Below are 25042 nucleotides of genomic sequence, written 5' to 3'. Positions count from 1 at the left end.
GTTCCAACACAAAATAATACTCCGAGTCGCATGTATTGCAGATACAGCAAAGTCTTTTGTAGGTACACGTTTTAAAGCTATCGTAACATCAAAATGCTAAGTAACTAAGTATTTTGATTAAAACAATAACTATATTTTAACATATTATACTTATTTTGTTGAAAGCTCACTATTTTTAATGCATTTAAGTAAAACATTATTCGTCGTATAGAATAAAAAAAAAAATGTTGTGTGGTTTTATGAAACCACGGTAAAAGTGAAACTTAGGCACAAAATTATAGTATTTGTACGATAATTATTATCGTACGGTTCGACCGTCACGCGACATGCGCTACACAACCAAAAAGTTTGAGACGATGTAATAAAAGTTTCACTTTAATAAAGGGTAATGTAATTCTTAATTATTTAGTCGAATTCAATCTATGCATTGAATAAATGGCAGATAGAAAATAAAAAATAAATTTATTGGTAGATATTGAAGGCATTCACAGCTCTAAGTATTTAATAGAAAGTAATCTAATAATGTTGATCCAAATAAAAAAATACTTAATTATCTAACTTTAAATTGTATAGGAATGTGGTACGTATTAATACATAAGCAATTAAAAAATGTATGCGTGTACTAGAGTACACACGTAAGAAGTGAAACTTCTTTATGACCTTAAAAATGTCACGAGTATGGCGTAACGCAAAAATGTCACACGTACGGCGTAACACAAAAATGTCACGCGTACGGCGTAACGCAAAAATGTTACACTAAATTTTTGTCCAACCCCGATAAAGAAGTTTCACTTCAATTAATGAAACATTGAAAACAATTATACAGGGTGTCACGGTAAATGTTGAGAACATTTTATTGCGTTTTAAAATAAGCAAAAGAAAACATCAAACATAAAATAAATAACGAAATAGTATCACTAACTTTCGATTAAAACGCTACGATCAAACGCTAGTAAGGAAACCGCCTAAAGCGATAAGAAAATACGAATAATGTTCGTCCCGCGTGCATGAGTGACGTAACAGGTAACTTTGTATAAAGCGCCCAACTTGTAACACTTGACGCCATTTTTACGTAAACCACCACCTGAACCGTGTACGTTTTACAATTTTTCCATAAAATTAACACCCAATTAGTGACTCTAATCAACTAAAATTGTTTCAAATTAGTCCTGTAAGCATTGCGCAATTAAAATTTAAAATCTCTTTGGTAGTTCGAACTATTTATACTTCGAATTAGTGTCAGTGACATGTCAAATTTTGGCGGCATATTTGCGTTCGGAAAATCGTTTCACAAATCCCATGCAATAACTTGATTGGATGATAAATGATTTTAAAACAAACGTTTGTAAATAGAACCGCTGGCTTTTGATTGGTCACATGACGAATGAGCTGGGCGTCTATGTCAAGAAATGAGATAAACATGTGATTCAAGATGGCTGAACATTTTCAGATAGAGTATCGTAGAAACTGCGTCCTGAAATGGTGAGATTTTTTTTTTATTCTATAAATATAAAAGAATTTCAATTTTATTTTTATTCTAATTTCTAAATTCCTTTTAAGTTAATACATATAATTATTTTTCGTATTTTTTTGTCTAATTTTCATGTAGTTAAGTATACTGACTGTTTTCTATACAAGGATTTCATGAAAATTCGAACTTATAATGTAGTTATATTATATTTTAAGTGGTAATAATTCTATAGATTATATTATATAGGTTGAACCGCGGTTAAAAAATTGGTTAGTTTGATAATATTAAACATATTTGAGGGATTTTCATGTCTTTACTGATAAGAACTTAACCAGTTTGAAAGGCGATGAATAAAAAAGTAATTAAATTTTTAACTAGTTATGCTTATAGTAACATTGTATCAACTAAATACTGTTTCTAATCACGTACCTCAAAAATTAATAGATAAATACATAGATAATTGTTAAAATAATGGTTCTCTAATTCAATTTTTATAATAATAATTAATCTTGCAGAAAGAACGAAATCAAATATTTCATTTGACAGCTTGACACAGATAAAAAAAGTTCAAATTTTAAAAAAGTTAAAATATTTTCGCGCCCTATTTCATTGCGTTATTAACGTAGGTGTTTTAATGAGCTAATGTTTGCAGTTGAAATACCATCTAATGCCATCCATGGCCATGCTGTGCAAATACAACGATATCTTAGATTAAGAGCAGTAAACTTTGATAGTGAAGAAATGGAGCGTTTATGTTTAGTTAGTTTTAAGTGGATTTTGTGATACGGTTATTTTACTTTAAAAGAGCACGATAAATAAGAAGGAAGTTAAATTTGTGAACGAGGTAAAAATTATAGTTAAGGTGACTGCGAAAAAAATAGGTAAGAAGTTAACTTTTGTGAACGAGGTAAAAATATAGTTGATAAACTGACTTCGCAAAGATAATCTCTATTCGATGATATATTTTTTTGTTTGTTGCTTCAGAACCTTCAAATGTGAGAACCGATGATGATAGTTTTTCTTTAACAGCTAGATATATATTTCATTTAGATTTGGTCTAGTTCTGACAATAATTTGGAAGAGTGTGCAATGTGCTTATGGCACAAAGAGGTTTCGTTTTTTGCTAAACATACTTATTTTTCGAAAATTATCGTCCTATTTCGATTATCTACACATGGCCATAAAAAAAAAACAAAATTTAAAAAATAGAGCAGTGGCCGTATTATGACCTCTTATTTCCAGACTGCAGATAACGCCGTGAATTGAACTGACTGGCAAATTCATAGTGCGATCATAATATGAATTTGCCAGTCTGTTCAATTCACGGCGTAAACTGACTGGGAATAAGAGGTCATAATACGGCCCCTGACCCACCGCGGCCTCCGGGGAAGGGGCCGTGGGTTATGTCGGATTCCTACCGACCAAAACCCCACTGTGTTCCGTCAAGCCGCATCAACGACGCGACGGGGCCACGGGTATGGTAGGATTCTTCCGTGACCCCGTCGCGTCAGCGGCTGCCCGTCGCCAGGCCAAAACAATAATACGGCCCCTGTGCGCGTTCAAATCATAGACATAGAATTTCAATAGAAAGGAGGTTAACCATCGCACCTACGTCACAAATATATAATAATAAAATAAATAGATATTACACAATAAATGTATGTCGGTAAGAATATGTTTTGTAACGAATGTGCTGTTTGCACTCAGGGTATAATTATTTTTGCACACTTGACACATTTGGCGAGGTTTAGAAGGACGATGGTTAGAGCCTATGTATAACAAAGAATAGATAGAGAATAGAGAATATCAATAGGTACCTAATTTCATCGAAATTGATTTAGAAAATAAATATTTTTGGTTAAAATGTGTTTGAGAAAGTCCTGTGCATTAGTGAAAACGTAATTAAAATCAGTGCAATAATTTTTGAGTTCATTGCGAACAAGCGGACAGAAAAGTTGATGATAATATTATGTAGAGATGGAAATATTTTTTTTAAAGTGTGGAACGTAGAAAAGTATCAAAATATATATAACCTATCTATACACTATCTATATATCTATTTATATATATAAAACACATAGTATAAAATAAAGTCGCTTTCTCTGTCCCTTTGTATGCTTAAATCTTTAAAACTATGCAACGGATTTTGATGCGGTTTTTTTAATAGATAGAGTGATTCAATAATGATTCAAGACAAAGCGGGCGAAGCCGCAGGCGGTAAGCTAGTTATCTATAAAATAAACTCTGTCTATCTGATACGTTTTCATACTTGACTAGTGATAGATAGAGCAGAGATTGCAAATAGATACTATATCTTTTTCGAGGGCTTGTATGGGAAAAACCATCATAAGATAAGTGAACCACGCGAGAGTCAAAAATAAAATAAAATCGAATTTAATATCGATCCAGCTCCTAATCTACATAATAAAAAGGAATTGCCAAATGTGTTGCTTACCGTAAAACTCGAAAACGGCTAGACCAATTCCGAAAATTTTAATTTAACGTTTGTAAGGCACGAGGAAGGTTTTTATGGAGAAACAACATGAAAAAGGGGAATGGACACAATAACGCAGCAGCAGTAAATAAATTGTGTAATTTCAAAAAAAAAATCTTGTAGTAAAAAAAAATCTTTACAATGTTTTAGATTAGATAAACTTGTATAGTAGAGGAATGAACTAAACACCTACTGGATCGTTTTCTAAGTGATATTGTATTATTCTTGTTTTTATCCCAGATAAACCCGGACGAAGCCGGGTCAAGTTAGTAGTTAGTTTGTATATAACACGTGTAAATCTATAGATTAAAATACAAAACAGTGAGACATCCTTTAATATGTATTTGAGCATTCCAAATCTTTTGTCACGGAAGCTACATTATTTGAGCAGGTGTAACTGTAGATCGTGTGACAAAAGACTCTATTTTAATGTAGCAGAGTTCCAATTGCTTTGGCATGTGAATTGTGAGTAATATATTCATTTTTTCCTATAGATAGATTCCATAAGACACTGTGTAAATGGAATAACTATTAAAATATGTCGGTGCAATGATAAACATACCAAAAATACATTTTTGCCCTTGCCCTTAAAATAGACAAAAAAGCTGAAATATGATCATCTACACGTAAATATTATTATAATGTCATCGATCCTTGATAATTGTACAAATTTTGAATTAAATCTGTCCGTTTAAAGTAGGTCAAAATCGAGTTTAAAAGAGATACATGCAAACATACCTACAGGTGAAGCTAATAAAAGGTAAAATCTACGAATTATAGATAAGCTTTGACTTTTATTTTTTCGTAAAACTTTAGCCTTGACAGAGACGTCTTTGCTAGCTTGCGTAAAAACTTTGCTCTTTTTCAATAGCATTAGACTATTAAATTTGAGCAAAGGCGGATAAATTAGTTACGTATAAATTGACAATAATAATTGCACTTTTTAAAATAGTATAAGCTGGATATTGAAGTGTTTTTCCATCTTAGCCCTTAGCAATTTCACCCATCTTTTAATCTACCATATTATTGGGAATGAAGTATACAAGATGTCTTTGAAAATCCCTCAAAGTTAGGAACTTCATTTGAAATCACCAACAAAACTTAGAAACTTAACTAACTTGAACAATATTCGTAATTGTTATACGTAAAACACATATTTCCATGTATTCAAAGGCAAATTCTTTAGAAACACCACCGCCATACAAATGGTTTGAGACAATTAGCGTCCACGTATTGTTGTTTGTGTGTTTGTCTTGTTATGCAAGTGACCTATTTAGTATATTAGTATGCAACGGTTTCACTCATGTAGGTGTAACAAAATGGTAGTGTTTTGAAAAATGTATTGGAAACCGATTTTTGAATGCTACGAGAAGTGGCTTAGTTTAAACATAGTATAAAGGTTATACCTATTTATACCATGGTTTAAACGTAGTTAAAACTATTTTTAGCATTAAATTCACTATTTATAATTAGATCACGCTTGGATATTTGTAAATTTAGTGAATAGACAGTCATTTGAAAAAATTTTTGGGGACGGGTTACTCAAAATGATTCTTTTATGTACCTAGTTGATTTTTATATTTATGCCAACAAATTTCAAATTGATAATCCTAATCAAAATATCTACAAACCTACATACCTAATATGCTTAGACTCAATTTGACCGACTTTAAAGGAAAATTTTTAGTCAAACTTTTGAACAACACATAATCTAGGATCGATGACAATACAACTTTACAATAATTTCATGAGTATAAGCGTGTTTTTTATCGATATGTCCATGTTCTGTTACAATTCCAGTTGCCAAGGGAAAAATGTCAATTTATTAAAAACGTATCAGTCAACACGGCAAGTTCACTTAAACAATTATCGACTACCATCTAACCGTGTGAACTGCTGGTTCACGAAAGTTTAGTTTGATTGTCGGCTTTTGGAGGTTAACCGTTAGTTAAGTTTAAACTGCGTTTGCGTAGTTTGTATAAAATATACCGGATATTTAGTGGAGTGACAGGTTAATATGATAATAATTGCTTATTTCGTGGGCTGTTATATATATTATATCATAAGGATATAGCTAACGCTAGTCAAAGCACAAAATAATAACTATAGTAGCTCTAGGTCAAAGTTAGGATTAAATCCCGTTTAAAACACTAGGTATTATTTGAATATTGTTTCTATGCACAGATTATCACTTAACGTCAGGTGATCTTTTAAGTGTTGGCGCTAACATAAAAAAATACTAAAATATTTAGTTTAAAAAATAAAAAAAGACGTGTGGCACTCGGGGACTGCCGCGGTAAAGCTATTGCATGCTATGCCTTTAAGCCACACCTCCGTGCCCGTCGGAGTGGGGAGCGTGAGGTTTTTCGTTACGCAATTTCTGGATTCGGTCCCCGCGCTCAAGGCCCGCGATAGAAGCTATGCAACAGCTTAAAATTCAATCGAATAACTAATCACATTTTCTTCTTCAGTATTATTGCATACTAATAGCGTATAGTTATAGTAATTTATGATCCATTCTCTTGCAAATATTAAAATCTATTGTTTAGGAAGTTACGTGTAGCAAGCCTGTACGGTAAAGATTATAAATAGGACATACATCACATGTATGAGAATTTATATGGCAAGGTAATTTAGTTATATTATGGTCAAGTTTGGTTCCGCAGTGTGGAAAAATATTTTTATAGATTTATTAATTAAATGTTGCGAAATTGTAGTGGGTACTTTTCCCCATTTTTTTCAATTTTGGAACGAAGTTCCTTATCGCGCGTTATGAAAGGGGGCTAGACGGAAAATTCTTAACGAAAAGTTGTCACGACACTTTTTGCTATAGTTGTAAGCCGTGCGGCGTGCGCGTGGTTCTCTGTCTGTCTAACTTTTTATATATTTTACGATGGAAACGACATACTTACTTAAAGGCAGCGTTCGGCAAATTTTCAATGGCATGGTCATCAGTACTATCATAAACATCAATTTCAATATGATTTTAATTGATAATAATTATATAGAAAGAGGTTTAATTGTTAATAATTCTACGCTCTATGTTATGACATACGAAAATATCCCAAATTTGACGCGTCAGTTGTCAACTCAAACGCCTAACCGTCGAATAGCGCGCTATCTGGCCGTTGGAGCGGCAAATATATTTATTTCTCAAATAACGTAGTTATTCGATAGATAAGTCCTAGTCGTCTATTGAAAAATTGAATATTTTGTTAACTGAAGAATAAAGTCTATCTAGCTGTTTATCTGGGCATTGAAAAATCGGCCCTTACTTATGAATTAATAAAAGAGAATTCTTGCTTCGTCTTTTTCTTATAGTCTAGTTGCAGTTGCTCTTTGCAGTTTTCGGCATTGCCCATAAGCATCATCGAACCTGGAGGGATTTAAACTTTTAAGCTAAATCTATAGGTAGTTTATAATTTATATATGATTGTCGCTAATGTCCTGTTTCATTCAACAATTCTGCTGAAATAAATTTATGACAAGTTTTGTAGGACTTTAATTAGAAAATTGAATGTTGAAAGGTAAGTAAAAGGTGAATTCCAAAAATGATATACATCTCATACATTCTTTCTGTTTTGTTCCATAGATTAGTTTTTTCATGGAAAATTACTATAAAAACTGCGCGTCTTAAAGATAGCGTTCTTTTTTTGCGTAGAATATAAATAACTACTAACGATGTCGGTCAAAAAATAGCACATTTAAACATGACAATTTGTAACGGTAACCAACCTGACATCCCTATTAGCAGGTGATTATTGTAACAGCACGTTTGCTTGTTTTTGTCGTATAACAAATCCTACTTGTTGAGGAACTAGTTTAGTTATACTTAATATATTTTATACCCACTATGTTAAACTTTTTGTATGTCCTGTTATATGTCGCCTATTTGTATTGGAACCCTACTGCTTTTTGACACGCTTTTTAGCTTCATCTGTTTGTTTGTAACCGACTGAGAGTACTTGACGAGAGTACTCTCGTCAACACACTCGTCACTTACTCTCGTCAACGCAGTCGTCAAGCATACAGTCCACAAGCTCTACATTCAAGCGGCGAGGCCTGGCATAGCAAAACATCAACTAGGCATTTTGATTCACTCCAAACCCAGCAACAAAATAGTACTGTGCAAAATAGTTATAGACTTGTGCCGTACATTTTTTGGTGACTCTATATTTTGACCCATAATAAACGGATAGATTTAGTTCATACTTTGTACACTTCTCAAGGATTCAAGGATCGGTGACAATACAAGAATTCTATGTATAAGTATTAGCTTTTTTATTTTATTTGTGCTTGTGTTTATTTAAAATTCTACGTAACAGTATATTTTCGTAACACTACGTAACAGTATGGAATTAGGTACACACAAAATTGTACCTAACTACGTTGTTCTTATTTTGTTTAATTCTATGAATGAATATACTTAGGTATTATTATGTTCTTATATATAAAAATGAATCGCAAAATGTGTTGGTAAGCGCATAACTCGAGAACGGCTGAACCGATTTCGATAATTCTTTTTTTATTATATTCCTTGAAGTACGAGGATGGTTCTTATGTAGAGAAAACGTAAACATGTACCACGGGCGAAGCCGGGGCGGACCGCTAGTTTTATATAGAATTGTATTGTATTGAATTGCGCTTGTAATATTTTAAGTAGAAGTAAATTTTAGTAGAATTTTAAATTATTATATTACTGACAGACTCTACTTACATAAGTATGCTTATAGAAAAGATTTAAGAAATGTTCTTAGGAAATTGCCCTACCTATTGTAACTACATATTTTATTGTGAAATTTGTTACCTTTATTATTGTAAATTATGTTTATATACTTTTGTAATTATAAAACAGGATTTGGAATCGCCAATAATCTGTTAATGAAGAGAGCTATCCGTCGACAGTATTGCATTTAAACACTGTCATGGAGTTGCTCTCTTTATGAACGGATGCTGGTTCATCATGGATTGAGAAGCTTCGAGAAGGTTCCAGAAGCTTCGAGAATGTTCTAGAAGGTTCTAGAACATATGGAGAATGAAGATCGTCGTATTTATTGACGTGTATGAAGATGCGTTGTAAGGAAGTGTATTGTTTCTATTGTGATATATTTCGTTGTTCCAATTATGTTTTCTACACTAATATTATAAAGAGGAAAACTTTGTTTGTTTGTTTGTTTGATTGTAATGAATAGGCTCATAAACTACTGGACCGATTTTAAAAATTCTTTCACCATTCGAAAGCTACATTATCCACGAGTAACATAGGCTAGGTTTTATCCCGGAAATCCCACGGGAACGGGAACTATGCGGGTTTTTCTTTGAAAACGCGGGCGAAGCCGCAGGCGGAAAGCTAGTTTATTATATAAGCATTTGTTTTATTACGTAAAACTGTGAGTTTTTTTATTCATTATTAACTGCTAGACTGTTAGACCGGACTCTCAGTGGAGTTTCGTTTGCAAAAATGGCGGACCTAAATCTGACTTCTGATATATATTGTATAGATCCCAGACATCCTATAGACAGATGTTGCCAACCAGTTTTGTGGTCCCCCTCTCCCCACAACGGTAATTAAATATGGCATACAAAGAAAAAAATAAAAATTTCCAAAACATGCCGCGTGGGGTATCAAATGAAAGAGCTTATTGAGTAGATCACGAATATATAGCATACTATTATATTTCTTACACTTTCTCTAAGATTTTTTAGAAAATTTACGAAAATGGTCCATTTTTGAGTTAACTTTAAACCACTATAGATTGAAAACTCATGAATATATTTTTTAAATTATTATTTTAAATAATTAACAATAGTCCATTGTTTACGATTCAATAGTTCGTACAGTGAAATAGTTGCATGGGGGAGTGGGGGGAGCATTCAAAGATGGCGAGTATATTTTCAAGTTTAGAAGAGGCTGATGAAGTTAAGAGGATGATTCAAGAATGTTCTGCCTTATTTTTCATTCTGTCAAACACAACGACAGTGCAGAGATAATTATTCTAAGCCCTGACACCGATATTTTTGTATTAGGCCTTTATTTCTGGCATAAACTTGAAAATATACTCGCCATCTTTGAATGCTTCCCCCACTCCCCCATGCAACTATTTCACTGTACGAACTATTGAATCGTCAACAATGGACTATTGTTAATTATTTAAAATAATAATTTAAAAAATATATTCATGAGTTTTCAATCTATAGTGGTTTAAAGTTAACTCAAAAATGGACCATTTTCGTAAATTTTCTAAAAAATCTTAGAGAAAGTGTAAGAAATGTTATAGTATGCTATATATTCGTGATCTACTCAATAAGCTCTTTCATTTGATACCCCACGCGGCATGTTTTGGAAATGTTTATTTTTTTCTTTGTATGCCATATTTAATTACCGGGGTGCGGGGAAGGGGACCACAAAACTGGTTGGCAACATCTGTTTATAGGATGTCTGGGATCTATACAATATATATCAGAAGTCAGATTTAGGTCCGCTATTTATGCAAACGAACATCTCCTTGGAGCCTGCTCTATGTGCTATATTATCATTGGTTGTGTGTATATGTTATGTTGTTGTTTATGACATGATAAACAAACTGATTACGTTTTTCATTACAGATCCTGATAAATATTTCTTTTTTTTTGCAAATCATCAATCGATCATTCAAAAACAATATGGTTAATATGTATTAGAATGAACCTACCGCACCCTCTGGCGTAATCTGGTAATAAATAACTACTTTTTCTACGTGGTAATTTTTCATTGATCATTTTAACTGTTAGATAAGCTAATCATAGCGTATCAGGAAGATGTGAAAATAGCCCTACAGGCATGTGCATCAATATCCAACAAAAGACATATTTCACTGTATTCTTTGTACTTTTTCACGTGTGAATTACTATTTCCTCGTCGCCAATTATGGTATTTGAGGCTCAATTTATATTAAAACACAAGGATGATGCAATCACTTTTATTTGACACAACAAACTGACATACGATCGGTGACATTATTTGTGTGTACCCTCACTAATATACTACACTATTAAAATTTTATAAAACTTGAATGTTTTTCAGAATATTTCATATCAAAGTCATGTCAGTTAATCATACTGCAATGTATTTGTTATCTCGCTATCAAATATTAGCTTTCATCTAGCAACCTGAATATCAAATAGCAAATATAATATTAAATGTAATTAATGTGAGGTTGAGTTAATAATAGTTTTATGATATCCATACTAATATTATAAATGCGAAAGTAACTCTGTCTGGCTGTCTGTTACTCAATCACGCTATAACTACTGAACCAATTTGCATGAAATTTGGTATAGAGATATTTTGATACCCGAGAAAGGACATAGGCTACTTTTTACCCCGGGAAATAGGATAGGTTTTATCCCGGAAATCCCACGGGAACGGGAACTATGCGGGTTTTTCTTTGACTCCGCGGGCGAAGCTGCGGGTGGAAAGCTAGTAATATTATAAATGCGAAAGTTTGTGAGGATGCGTGTGTGTTTGTTACTCTTTCACGCAAATACCACTGAACCGATTACAATGTAATTTAGCACACATGTAGAGGATAACTTGGATTAACACATAGGATAGGTTTTAACCAGGAAATTCCATGGAAACGGGAACTATGCGGGTTTTTCTTTGAAAGCGCGGGCGGAAAGCTAGTATATAGGTTCTAGTGAACAAAAATAGGTACTTAAGTATCTAAAAAGGTACAGACTACAGATAGCAACACCACATTATGAAACAACCAAAAATCTCGTAAAATTAATTTATCATTTTATCACACATCATATATACATAGTGTCATCTTCATTACCCAACAATGTAAATAAGTGCACTGCCTTATCGTTGATAAGAGATGTGATAAGGAACGGAAAATTAGGTTGGTTTTACCAGGCTTCAAACTAGGTATATCAATTTGGATGCAATGAAGAAAGATTTTAAGGAATATTTAGGAGAATATACTTCATACGTGTTTATTGTAATAGTGTTTTTGTATATTTGATATGCATACAGAATATTAAAGAGATAGGTAGGTATATGTATTTGTTTAATGAAACCGTTTTCCTTTGCCGAATGGATTGGCTGGTTGGGTTCTTAGCCTCAAATTTTAGTTTTAACTTGAATGTTACTATATAATACATATTATTATAATATTATCTGTGGCATATAGTATTATCTGTGGCATGACACAGCTTGGACACAGCCAAGACACAGCATTAGATTCGTCTAAATTTCGAGTGTTTGTCATTGGAAAGAGTATAATAGCTTAACTATAACTAGTACCTATTATATTAATTAGATTTATGCGTATGTACTTTGTTTTAAAACGCTCGGTGTTGCATTTTTGTAGCAAAGGTTTCTTTAAAAACTAGGAAGACGTATAGTATTATAGTAGGTACCTATATGTAGTATATAATATTACCTGTGATTAAAATAGATGTTCCTACATTTTTAACCATCGGTTAACAATTTAAAATCATCACAATACATATTATTATATGGATTTATATATTTTTGTTGTTTTATTTGTTTAAATTCCTTTCTTATCCTTTATTTTGTCAACATTTTACAAAGTTACCTTTTAACTTTGAGACTTTGTGACGATTTTAATCATCTACATTTTTACTGAGTAACATAGCCTATATCTTTTTTTTTATTTAGTTTTATAGTATTCAAATGCTTTATAAATGAATGTCGCCTCCAGGCGAAAGACGCAGGTTCGAATCCCGCCTCGTGATTGAATTATTTCTATTCTTAAAAAAATAGCCTATTTTGTGTCCCGACTCCCGAGCTATACCGGGTTTAAAACAAGCTAAGTGGCCATTTTATAGAATAACAACGCATTTCCTTTATAAACAAAGAATAATGAATAATCACACATCGATAATCTGATAATAATTGATAACTTATCAATAGATTTAATGAAATCAGTGTCTTTTAATTATTTGCCAAAGATGGCCGCCCTGGTTTTATTTTTATGTTTTTTGTCAAGTTTTGTGGTTGTTTCTAGTGATGTGCTGTGTGAAAATGGATTTTGTAGAGTGGGTATAATATTATGATGTTTAATAAAAAAATAGATTTAAATAACACAATATATATAATACATATACACAATCTATTTATATAAAACTCAAAGGTGACTGATATTAGTGATCTATCAACGCATAGCCCAAACCACTGGACGTATCGGGCTGAAATTTGGCATGCAGGTAGATGTTATGACGTAGGCATTCGCTAAGAAAGGATTTCCCGAAATTCTTGCGGGAACAGGGAAAAAAGGGGATGCACGTACAAAGTCGTGGGCGGAAGCTAGTTAGATATATATCATATACCTAAGTAATGAATTTCTGTACATTAGTCATCTTTGAAGATGTTATGTAGATAACAATATACAAGGTTTTATTTTTAATGGTGATGAATATGAAAAAGTGACAAAACTGCTTTAGCCCGTTTGAGAAGTAGGCATTTATCATGGATAGTCTTGTAGTCCAATACAATGAACATTGGTTTGTTTCCGCAAATTATGGGTTTATCCCAAAGGATATAGATCTAATAGATACCTATTAGTATAATACCATGCTATAATTAAAACAATCTGAGATGAACCAGCAGATTTTGTATAGGAAATGTATGTAAACGAATCTTGAAAATGAATATTATGAATAATAGTTATAACTTTTTGGTCCATGTCCGTTGTATCGACGTCGTAATTTCTCTAACCTACCCCGTACCCGTTCGGACAGTAGTTTCCACAAATTAGCAACTTTGTAGTTGCTCTTCTAAAAATTTTACATTTTAAATGATAGATAATAATGCCATATATGTACTTAATTGTCCTAATTATTAACATTTAGAGAATTATCCTAGTTATTAAAATTAAAAAATTTAATCACGAGGCGGGATTCGCCCCGGCAAGGCGAAAGACACTTTCTATTCGAATAACGTCTCATGATCGGCATTTTTCTATTATGTATTTAAAGCTTCACGCGTTCTACGTACATTATTTGCTCGTAACTAAATCAGTATGTTATAGTAGGACGCGTGAGAGATTAAAATAATCTTATTTATAAAGCATTAAATGCTATAAAACTAACTATCAATTTCCAGACTCATCTACTAGACGCAAAAAACCGGTGTGCGTCCACCGCGCCCGACTGCCGGTACAATAATGCGACACATTCCGGACTCAATCTACCCTCACCTAGTTTGTGCAACTGCTGCGAATATTGTTTACCGCTTTATCGTGAGTATTCATGTAGGTTATAATTTAGCATACAAAAAATATATTGGCCAATATATTATAAGCTTTACCAATCTGCTACAAGCAAGTAATTTGCAAGTCATTCATTCAAAACGTCGACCTACCCTTTGCCACACACAAACATCTGATCTTGATACATTTTTACAATAAGGCCACGTCTTGTTATAACGATGCCATTTTCAAAATATTATATTATTTATTATTATACTAGTGGTCCGCCCCGGCTTCGCCCGTGGTACATATTTCGCAATAAAAGGTAGCCTATGTTCTTCCTCAGGGTCTAAAGATTATCTGTGCCAAATTTCATCAAAATTGGTCCAGTAGTTTATGCGTGAAAACCATACATACATACATACAAACCTTTCCTCTTTATAATATTAGTATAGATTATAATTCTACGTGAACAGGAGCTATGCTGCTTTCCTTTGAATATATGGGCGAAGCTGCGGGCGAAAAGCTAGTACTTAAATAAATACCTTTATTTTTCAGAACAGAACAAAGACTGTAGTATTGGCGGTCCTGGCGATGGTATCACCATTGGTAGATGCGGGCATGGGCTCATGTGTGATGAAGACACGAGGAAGTGTGTTAGAAGTGGGTATTTAATGCTTTATAACAATTAATTAAGGCGCCCTTACCCAAAATGTATGTTTCTAAATCATGGTTTTTGGATAGAAATCATCATATTTAAAATCCAAAAAAAATAGATAGCACAGATAAACGTTTGATCTAGTGACTTTTTTGGATAAAAACACAATATTAAACATTTAACTCGATCAAAAAAAAATCAGAAGTAACATCGATTTTGAAAGCATAATCAGTTTTATGAGAATTAGGGGAACGCTATGTTTATGAAAATTTTACATTTCATTTACTAATCAGGTTTTACAGGGAAATTTTTGGATAGATTTATAATTTAGCCCTTATTTTTTTCTATATAAAATATAATACGTAAAATGCGACTCGCGCGCACCACGTCAGTGCCGCCAGAGTCCAGCCGGACGTCATCGAGGGAGGACCTGTGCTAGTTTTGCTCCCGACCACGTTGTAGTCGCCGGTCGCGTATTAGAACCGAGCGGCAAGTAAAACGGCGAGCACGGCGACGGTATAAATAAATCAGTAGTTTGATTTTATTAGTTATCCTAGGATTATTGTTGTAAATATAAATTAACTTCTTATTCTATACTATTAAACGAGCAATATTTGCATATTAATATATTTGTTTGTAAATTTTACAGTGTGGAAATTTTCGATGGGCCCTGGGTGAAAGTACTAGAAATACTGGAGATAGCAAATTTCCTTTATTTTTAAAAAGAAATAGAACTGCATTCAAAGATTTTCAAAAATTCATTTTCTTCGACCGGGAATCGAAAGAACTAAAAATGTAAAAAAATAAAATTTTCCATTTTATTCTTCAAATCAACTGTAATGTATAAGTTTGATATTACAATTATTTGTAACTAGCGACCCGCCCCGGCTTCGCACGGGTGCAATGCTGATACTAAATACACTACAGAAAAACTGTGAACGTTGTATATAAAAACATAGCGGCCCGCTCCGACTTCGTATAGGTAGATAGCCTGGCGGCCGGCCGGTACCGCCGCAAACGCTACGTCCCGCAATTTTTAAATCTGTAATATCTTCGAAAATATTCACTTAAATCATACGGTGTAAAGGGCCATATAGATCTATATTAAACGAACAATGTATTCAAGGTATTTAATTGGTTAAGGATTAATGCTGTATTGGTTAAAATCGCATCGAAAATTAGCCATTATTTTTCGTAAAAAGTAAATGACAAAAAAATGTTATTGTGGGTTATCCATAAGAGATAGACATATACCATCACGGACTTTTCTGTAGACCTTTTCAATGTGTATAATATTTAGTACATTATTTTGATAAAACTCGTAGGGTTCAGCTTGCGTTTGCAATGTAAGCGGAAAAAATGCAATTTTTTACGACATCACATTAGAAACCTCAAAAATAACAGTACTTTTCCACTATTTAATGGATGTTATTATACATATAAACCTTCCTCTTGAATCACTCTATCTATTAAAAAAAACCGCATCAAAATCCGTTGCGTAGTTTCAAAGATTTAAGCGTACAAAGGGACATAGGGATATAGGGACATAGGGACAGGGAAAGCGACTTTGTTTTATACTATGTAGTGATAATTAATAATTCATAAAAAAGTATTTTATACATTTCTTAAAAAGCTTCGATATTGTATACAATAATACAAATTATTAATTGATTATTATTCAAATTGTTGTAAAATAGTCACACTTTTTTAAGTTGGTTGAATACACTAACATACTTATTACATACTTATATTCAATTATTATTTTGCCTTTTTATTTGTTATACTTTTAATTATTATCTATACATATAATAAAATCGTAGGAAAGTCAAAACTGTACATTGAATATTTTTTTAAAAGAATACATAATCCATGATCTATAATCGATATAGAAGCCAAAAACATAGTTTTTAGAATTTTTGTCTGTTTGTCTGTTTGTCTGTTTGTCTGTTTGTCTGTTTGTCTGTATGTTTGTCCAGGCTAATCTCGAAAAGTACTGCATAGATTGACTTCAAATTTTGCATGAATATTACTAACAGGTCGGGTGAGGCTTTTTTAAACATATTATCATGCTATCACCTCCGGGGGAGGAGCTGTGAACCTTTTTTTTTCTTACGTATTCCGTGTATTACGACAGCGTACAATCTAAAGACTCATGTTTAAATGTTGGTTTCGGGTAAGCCATGCTATTATCTAGCTTTACACAATAAAAACTATGTCATTTACGTAATTTGGGCAGAGAATCAGTTTAATGAATTTATTAGTATACAAATTTGAAACAGCGCCATCTATGAGATTTCGTAAAAATCAAATCAATTTACATGTTAACACTACTGAACACAATGTTAAAAATTAATAATTTAAATATAATTATGTTATTTATTTATTTAACTCTTTAACCCATATCTTCCCTTCCCTATAAGGTGCGCTTATAATTCGTGTGAATATACTACATTTTTAAAAGTGAGGGTAGATGTTTATTATTTTAAGTCAAACTAGACACCATTACAGTTAATCTAATATTGATTGTGTTCATTGGTTACATTTTTAAAAATCTTCGTGTTTTAAAAATTCGATAACGAGGCGGGACTCGAACCAGCATTCTTTAGTGGTCGAATTTTTTCTATTCTTTATAAATTTATTGTTTATGAATTTATATTTATAAACAATAATACAAAAAGGTTAGTTCGTTGATAATTATTATTCCTTCATCATTTACATGTTGTAAGTAAAAATATACTTTGACTGTTAATACTTTTGTTCAGTATTTACCTGTATGATTATTGCTTGGTAATTAATATATTTTCATGTCGTATACCTAATTAAAAACATAAGTTTGATGTGAAACTAGCTGGATTTATTTTTACACACTCACAGTCTTATATTTTGTGTTAATGTTAAAATAGTATCTATTTATAGTGTAAATCATAATATTTTTTCACAATTAAAAATATTTCCTTTTTTTGATGGTGTTGGCCTCGAATTAAACCGCGCTGTCGTTTCGTTCACAAAAAGTGAAGTTATGAGGACCGAATATGTAGCCGCCTCAACTTACGGAAACGAGAGTAACCTGCGTTGTCTGTTAGTTATTGTATAGTCGAATTTAACGTTACATGGAAATTGGCATCTAATTATATGAATAATACTTATATTAAATCTGTAGATGTCAATTCTGTACATGAAATATATTTCCTAAATAACTATCACGAGGTGATTAGGGATCGACACTGACGCCAAAAATTTTTGTCCGTCTGTCTGTCTGTATAACCGTTATAGAAACAAAAACTACTCGACGGATTTAAACGAAACTTGGTACAATTATTAGTATGAAAGAAATGTTCTCCATATTATATAAAAAATATCTCCCGACATCATAATTAATGTCTATCTTTTATGGTTGAGCTTAGGAGTTCAAAGCTTTCTGATTATATTTGTCTACTAGCTGTGCCCGCGACTTCGTCCGCGTGGAATAGTGACTATGGGACCTATGACCATGGGCTCAGGGTGGGGCAACAATAATTGTTTTTATTTTCATGCTTCCACTCCCACGCCCACTCCCAGGCCCACGCCAACGCCCACGCCCACTCCCCTTCACAATTGGTACCTACCAGATCAAAGCCAGGGTAAGCGCCCCACCCAGCCCCACCGTGGCTACGCCCATGCTGAATTACTACTTAACATACAATTATTGAGTAAATACGTACTACCATAAATAATTAAAAGAATTGTTATTAAAATTTCTTACTAAACTGAGCTAAAAAACTTACGTACCAACTTATTAAATGAAATGCCTAACCTATACCAAATAGTTACTACATAATATTGTAATTAAAAATTATGATTAGTATATAATATCGAAAATCAAAAAAGAAATGCCTAACTAATTCTACGTAAAATTTCTTTTAAATTATGTCATATTATTTTTTAGGAACCAGGGGGGGAGAGGAGCAAATTCTATTTCCTTCCTTTCTTAAATGGATGTTTTTAATAATGTATGGTGTAGCCACTGATCAGCTTAATCGATACTCAATTTTTATCAAATCCGGCAACAAATCCAAATTAGATGTTTCCTGTCTCACGCACGTAACTAAAGGTTGAAGAGAGAGAGAGGGAGCACGTAACTTAACCGTTTAGACGAAGAAAAGTGTATAGAAAAAGGAATAAATAATTACATAAACTTCCCAACGATCTTTAAAAATAAATTATTATATCATTTTTTTCATTCCCACTTTTACCCCTATGTAGGTATAATAAGTGGATGAACCGATTTCGATACAATTTATCTAAGAACCAGCGTCGGAAAATATGCTGCCTAACAAAAAAAAGCCGCATCTAATTCGGTTTACCTGTTAGCCAGCTACGGTGCCATAGACAGACACACACACACACACAGAAATACATAGCAGTCAAACACATAACACCCGTCTTTTTGCGTCGGGGGTTAAAAATATAATACGACATAATTTAAAGGACATTTTGTGTGGAAAATTTACCTATTAGAAGTAACCATAATGTTAATTTGACCCCGCCCCCCCTACTACCTCAGCTTACCCCCAAACCCTTGGGGAATTTTGATATGATCATCTGGACATGTAAAGGAATAACTGTAGCGTATAACAGATAAATTACGTTTTATCGTACACTGTACAGTGTACAATAGAATGCCTTAGCAAATGTTCGCCGTGATTACTTATAAATTGTCATAACTTTTTTATTTATGAACCGATTGACATGAAATAAACACTAACTGTTAAATGAAGATTACCATAATACATTAGTGAAAACCGCATCTAAATCGGATAAGCCGTTTCTGAAATTAGCGTGCACAAACATACAGACAAACAGACAAAAAAATTTTTAACTACAGTTTTGGGTTCAAGATCGATTTAATAATAACACCTGCTAATTTTTTTCTACATATTTTCATTGTACAGACATCGCTTTTCCACAATTTTATTATATGTATTGATGATGATGATGATTGATGATTATAACACTCTCAGTCCGTTTTAACTTAATTTTTATTTACTCGCATCAGTGCCACCTAAAAAATCTTTATATCGAAATTCGAGCAAAGCTAAGAAAATGAGAAATAAGAGTTCTCAAGGATCGTTAGAGGTAAGAGGCTTACTATTGACCGAAAACAACATATTGTGTTATGCCGAGAACCTGAAACCGCTTCACAACGAGAATTGCGGCTCACAGCTGACCGCGAACGGCATGTACTATCCTGTGAGACCGAAACCTTCACTGAGAGGGTATAACGTCTCACAGCTGATCGCAAATGGCATATTTTATCTCGATAATCTGAAACTTTTATTCAATATGAAGACCGATTGACAAATGATAGGGTGCACCATAATATTATTCGATCTCTTGAAGATGAACATGAGCATAAGCAATGACTAGAGTAGGGACGCGAATATTACCATTATTTGAGACAAGATTATTTGAGACAAGTACGATTAATAAGATTGTTTAATGAAAGATTAAGAATTGAAACTATTTGGTCTCTTGAAACGGACGAATAGCGAGAGGCCCGTCTTACTGTAGACAGATTTCGACAGTCTTAATGACTTAAGAGGTAAACATAGAAGATCAATCTACGAATTCGGTGGTGTGGTCCGACAAATATAAAAGTGGGTTTGCTTATAACCTCACAATTGATTACAGATCATCTTCTGTATAGGCGATATTAACGTAGTATCACAGACTAATAATAATATACTACGTATACAAGTAGTATGTTCTTTTTGTAATGCTTTAAAGAGGAGTAAGGAGTCGGCTTTCGTTTGAAGATACACCAGAACCTTTGAAATCACTACTTTTAGAGGAACATGTGCAATCTAAACAGTTCTTAGACAATATTCTCTCTTATATTAGTGCGTTTTAAATGATCCTTTGGTGCTCAACAATTATCAGAGGATCCTTTCATGCTTACTTTTAAGATACAAGGTCAAGTTTATCATTTGATAGGATCCCTTTTGCCTGAAGGCCAACCTAAGTTTCTTCAAATATATTTTGTATTCGACTACAACGAATAGTCGAATACAAGAAATCAATATTTCTCGAATTTAAAATATTACAATTTTTCCTACAGTAGGGCGACGAATGTATTTTCGCATAGTAACGGAGGGGAACTCGCGGGGGGTCAAGTGATGCGGGCCACGTACCACAAACATGCTTAGTTTGTTGTACCGAGCGCGAAAGAAAGTCATCGTGTTTTTAGTAAAATTACTATGTAAACTAACGTAATTTAATACTGAGGTACATATTATATAATGATGCGCTCAAACTGTTAATCTACATTTAATTTAGATTATTATTTGAATTACTAAGTAATGTAGAATTTAAATCAAATTCATGTTTTCCTCAGATTTTCGATGTCCTCCGATTTTAAGATTTTCTTATCAGAGTATTCAATTTTAATGTAGTTTATTTTTATAAGAGACAATTAAGAACATTCAAAAATAAAGTGTCACGTATTTTTTTTAAACGACGAATGACGAAAAACGACGTAATCGCGGACGAAGTCGCGGGCAACAGCTAGTTACCAATATTTTCAGAAGAAAATAAATCAATGTACTTATCACTTATAACTTAACCAGAAGCGTTCTTTATGTTTAGATGATGGTGATTCTACAACAAAAATGTTCGATTCCATGATATTTTTATTTCTAAGAGCAAATATTTTTACGAGAAATTAACAATAAATTATCTTTTATATTGTTTCTATCGATTTGAATAATAAAATAAAATTTGAAAAAGGAATGTTTCCTTTCAGAAAAATTTTCTATCCCTAGTATTTCAAGTACTTTCCTTTCAGGGCACATCGAAAATATCCACACTGTATATATACAAACAAATATATAAATATGCAAATATTGCTCGTTTAATGGTATAGGATAAGTAGTAAATTTATTTATCAACAACATTCCTACGATAGCAAATAAAATCGAACTACTGATTTATTTATACTGTGTCGTAATCGCCCGCCTTCATAGGTCACCGGAGTTCATGTCGCGCCGGCTCCAACGCAACGCGGGCGCGAGCCGTCTCAGTTCCTAAAATGCCTAAACTTTCTCTACAAGGGCCCCTTAAATAAAAAGAGCGTGTGTGCTGCACACGTGTCAGAAGTGAAATGTCTTTGGCAAGTTCCAAGTTCCAAGATAGCAAAATTGTCGCCTTACTCCTTGACGTGACGGCATTGCAACTATTTAGTAAACTGTGGTAAAAGTCAGTTAACTAATGTCTTTAATGAAGCTGTAAAATGATTATATTTTGAAAAATAATATGGTGGTATAAGGCAATAATCTATCTACTTACCTACTTCTGTAACTATGCCAAAACATTACACATCGATCGTGTTAAGCATACGTAAAAACTAAAAATGAATATTTAAAGTATAAAATATTGCTTTATTTTCTTTTGGTATAGTTAAGTGCCATAGACGAAAGAAATTATTTACAAAAATATACCTCAACTACCGTAAAAACTTACCTTTTTATAAATTAAAAGTGCCTACCCAAGTGCCCACCCTATTGGAATTATTACACTAAAACACCTTAACGTTTATAAAAATACAACAATTAATTTAACTTTCAGTGAAAACAAAATGCCACGACTTACAAGACAATTACGATGAAAGATTTTCCCGCGGCGAAGTGGGTGCGTTTGAAAAACGGCCATATTGCGACGAGAAAGGGAAGTTCGCGGCGTTCCACTGCGTGCCCACGCAATCGTGAGTGTTGTGCTATTGAAAAATCGGAAATCGATTATTAATCATTTATTAATATGAGAAATTAAAAATGTTTAAAGAGCCTTGGAGATGAGTTATATGTAAATAAGAAAAAATATATTAATATTCTTTATAGAATTAAACCAACACGTTTTTAAATTGGCGATGAAAGATTTTTTTAGAGTAACTAAATAGAAATTTAATCGACGTTTTGAATCGCTTTCGTTATGGTGTTACTATTGCGTTATAAATGATAATAATAGTGAATTAATTAAGAAACTGACATGATGCTAAGTTTAAGATTATTGTGCTAAAATACATATTTAAATTGATTCATTACTTTATTTACAGATGTTTTTGTCAGTCTGAAGATGGTGAACGTTTGTTTGGCGAAGTTTTGTATACAGGTCCTTTACAGAATATGCCTTGCGGTAAGTATATAAATTAAATGTATGGGAAAGCTAGGAGATGGTCATATAGTATACTAGCTTTCCGCCCACGGCTTCGCCCGCGTTTTCAAAGAAAAACCTGTTCCCGTAGGATTTCAGGGATAAAACCTGTCCTATGTCCTTTCTCGGGTATCAAAATATCTCTATACCAAATTTCATGCAAATTGGTTCAGTAGTTGAGGCTTGATTGAGTAACAGACAGACAGACAGAGTTACTTTCGCATTTATAATATTAGTATGGAATGGTATGGATCATAAAAATATTATGTAGACATTTTATCTATAATGATTTTCAGGTTGTTCCCGTTTCCACGAACAAATAAAGAAGATAATCGACAGGAAAGTACAATTTCCTGTAGCTGGACCCAAATGTACATCGGATGGGAATTTCAACCCTGTGCAATGTGTGGGTAGATCATGTTTTTGCGTGAACAGAATAACTGGAGAAAGAGTGGGAAGCAATAGTATACATTTAGATGAACAAAAGATATCAGACTTAAGCTGTTGTAAGTTTTCTATACGTCATTTAAATGATAGAAGCACATTATATTAAGCCGTATGGACTTTCATTCGACTAAATTAAACTTATCCTTTGTATTTTCTCGGGTCTCTATATATTATATTTGTATCAAATTTCATTTAAATCGGGACTGTGGTTGAAGCGTGAAGATCGACGAAGATTGAGATCGACAGAGTTACTTTCACATTTAAATTATAATATTAGTAGAGGTTAAGAGTTTCAAATTGGAAACGAAAAAAGGTGATTACTTACATACAACTAGATAGAAAAAAATAACATCTATTTACCTAATTATTGTTTCATAGATAACGAGGATCTGGATTTGTTCCCTGAAATATTTGAGGGTGAACCACCATACAATTACACGACTCCATGCTTCATGAATATTGAGAACAAGAAGAAAATTATCAAAGAAAGCGAAGAAGCTGGTTTTATTATGGATTACTTTAACACGTTTGATGACATGGAGTGTCTTCCTGATGGTACATCGAGTCGTGTTGGTCGGACGGCAAATGGCAGGTAAGGAAATAAAATATAACCAATATTTTAGGGATGTGTAGTAAAATTGAATATATTGCCTCGTTTTATTTCTTGAGCTATTTAAGCTCTGTTTATATTACTCTTTTTACGTCACCTCCTCCGTAATTTGTTGGCTTAAGCGTTAAAAACACAAAAATCAAGTATAATTGGATATTTTAAAATATATTTTGTCAGATTAACTAAATATACATTTCTTGTTTCAGTAAAATATGCATGAACGAACGATCAGTTAGAATTGGAGATTACGAAGCGCAACCCAATACTCCGGAATATAAGTCTATGGATTGCAGTGAGTAGATATTTTTTTTATTATTTGGAGGAAGAAATTTGAGATGGTAACACTATAATTTACTTTTTTACTTGGTTGGTTCGTTGTTAGCTAATTTTAAATTAATTATTTAGAAGCTACTATACAGTAAAAAATACATGACTGTTATTATACATATTTTAATCTTATTTAAGGTAATTGTGAATAAGCTTAAAAAAACTATCAATTACATTGAGAGTACATCGTAAATGTACATAATCCTTATAGTCATGCCTAGAAAAACAAAATTTCTATTCCCTTCTAAAATTAATGAAATTAATAAGTTTTTAATTTCTTTACAGAGTGTGCATTAACGTCATCATTGATGAGCTCACAAGCGTCACGGCCGGTGTGTTGCAAAAACGGCAACTTTAGACCGATTCAATGCTATCGCGGTGTGTGTCGTTGTGTGGACTCTGATGGACGACAAGTGGGGAAAGAACAACAGAATGTTCGGAGCTTGCCATGTTTCACACAAGACTGGCAACATTGTTGAATAAATTTTATAAAGTTTATTTGTTGTTTTATTATAAAAGTATATAGAAATGTTAAGCATTTGTAGCAATGGATGTATTAAGTCAAATAAAAAAATAGTCAACAGCCTTTTATAATGACATTATAATCTCTTTTTTATTTAACGCGTTCTAATGAATCTGTGTTTATCTGAAG

The 25042-nt window shown here is 32.8% G+C and overlaps 1 protein-coding gene across 3 annotated transcripts; it reads left to right on the top strand.

Moving 5' to 3' along the window:
• The first annotated feature begins 1147 nt into the window (after positions 1–1147).
• On the top strand, positions 1148–24886 carry LOC149476322 (thyroglobulin-like). 3 transcript variants are annotated; one of them, XM_089712280.1, is made up of 9 exons: positions 1148–1482; positions 14080–14215; positions 14723–14827; positions 22425–22560; positions 22909–22988; positions 23303–23512; positions 23832–24045; positions 24270–24355; positions 24676–24886. In XM_089712280.1, exons 1-9 carry the CDS (start codon positions 1480–1482, stop codon positions 24867–24869), a joined length of 1164 nt encoding a protein of 387 aa, XP_089568406.1. In that variant the 5' UTR covers positions 1148–1479; the 3' UTR covers positions 24870–24886. The 3 variants fall into 3 exon arrangements, with proteins under 3 accessions (XP_089568406.1, XP_089568403.1, XP_089568404.1); XM_089712277.1 differs by lacking the exon at positions 1148–1482 and adding an exon at positions 12810–13013; XM_089712278.1 differs by lacking the exon at positions 1148–1482 and adding an exon at positions 12810–13017.
• Positions 24887–25042: the final 156 nt, after the last annotated feature.

Source organism: Colias philodice, chromosome 28 (genome assembly GCF_061535455.1).
Source record: "Colias philodice isolate Cphi_HAF_F1 chromosome 28, ilColPhil1 Martin Lab GWU primary, whole genome shotgun sequence".
Taxonomy (NCBI): Eukaryota; Metazoa; Arthropoda; class Insecta; order Lepidoptera; family Pieridae; genus Colias; species Colias philodice.
Note: the sequence above shows the minus strand (reverse complement) of the source record. Positions and strands in the feature narration are given on the sequence as shown.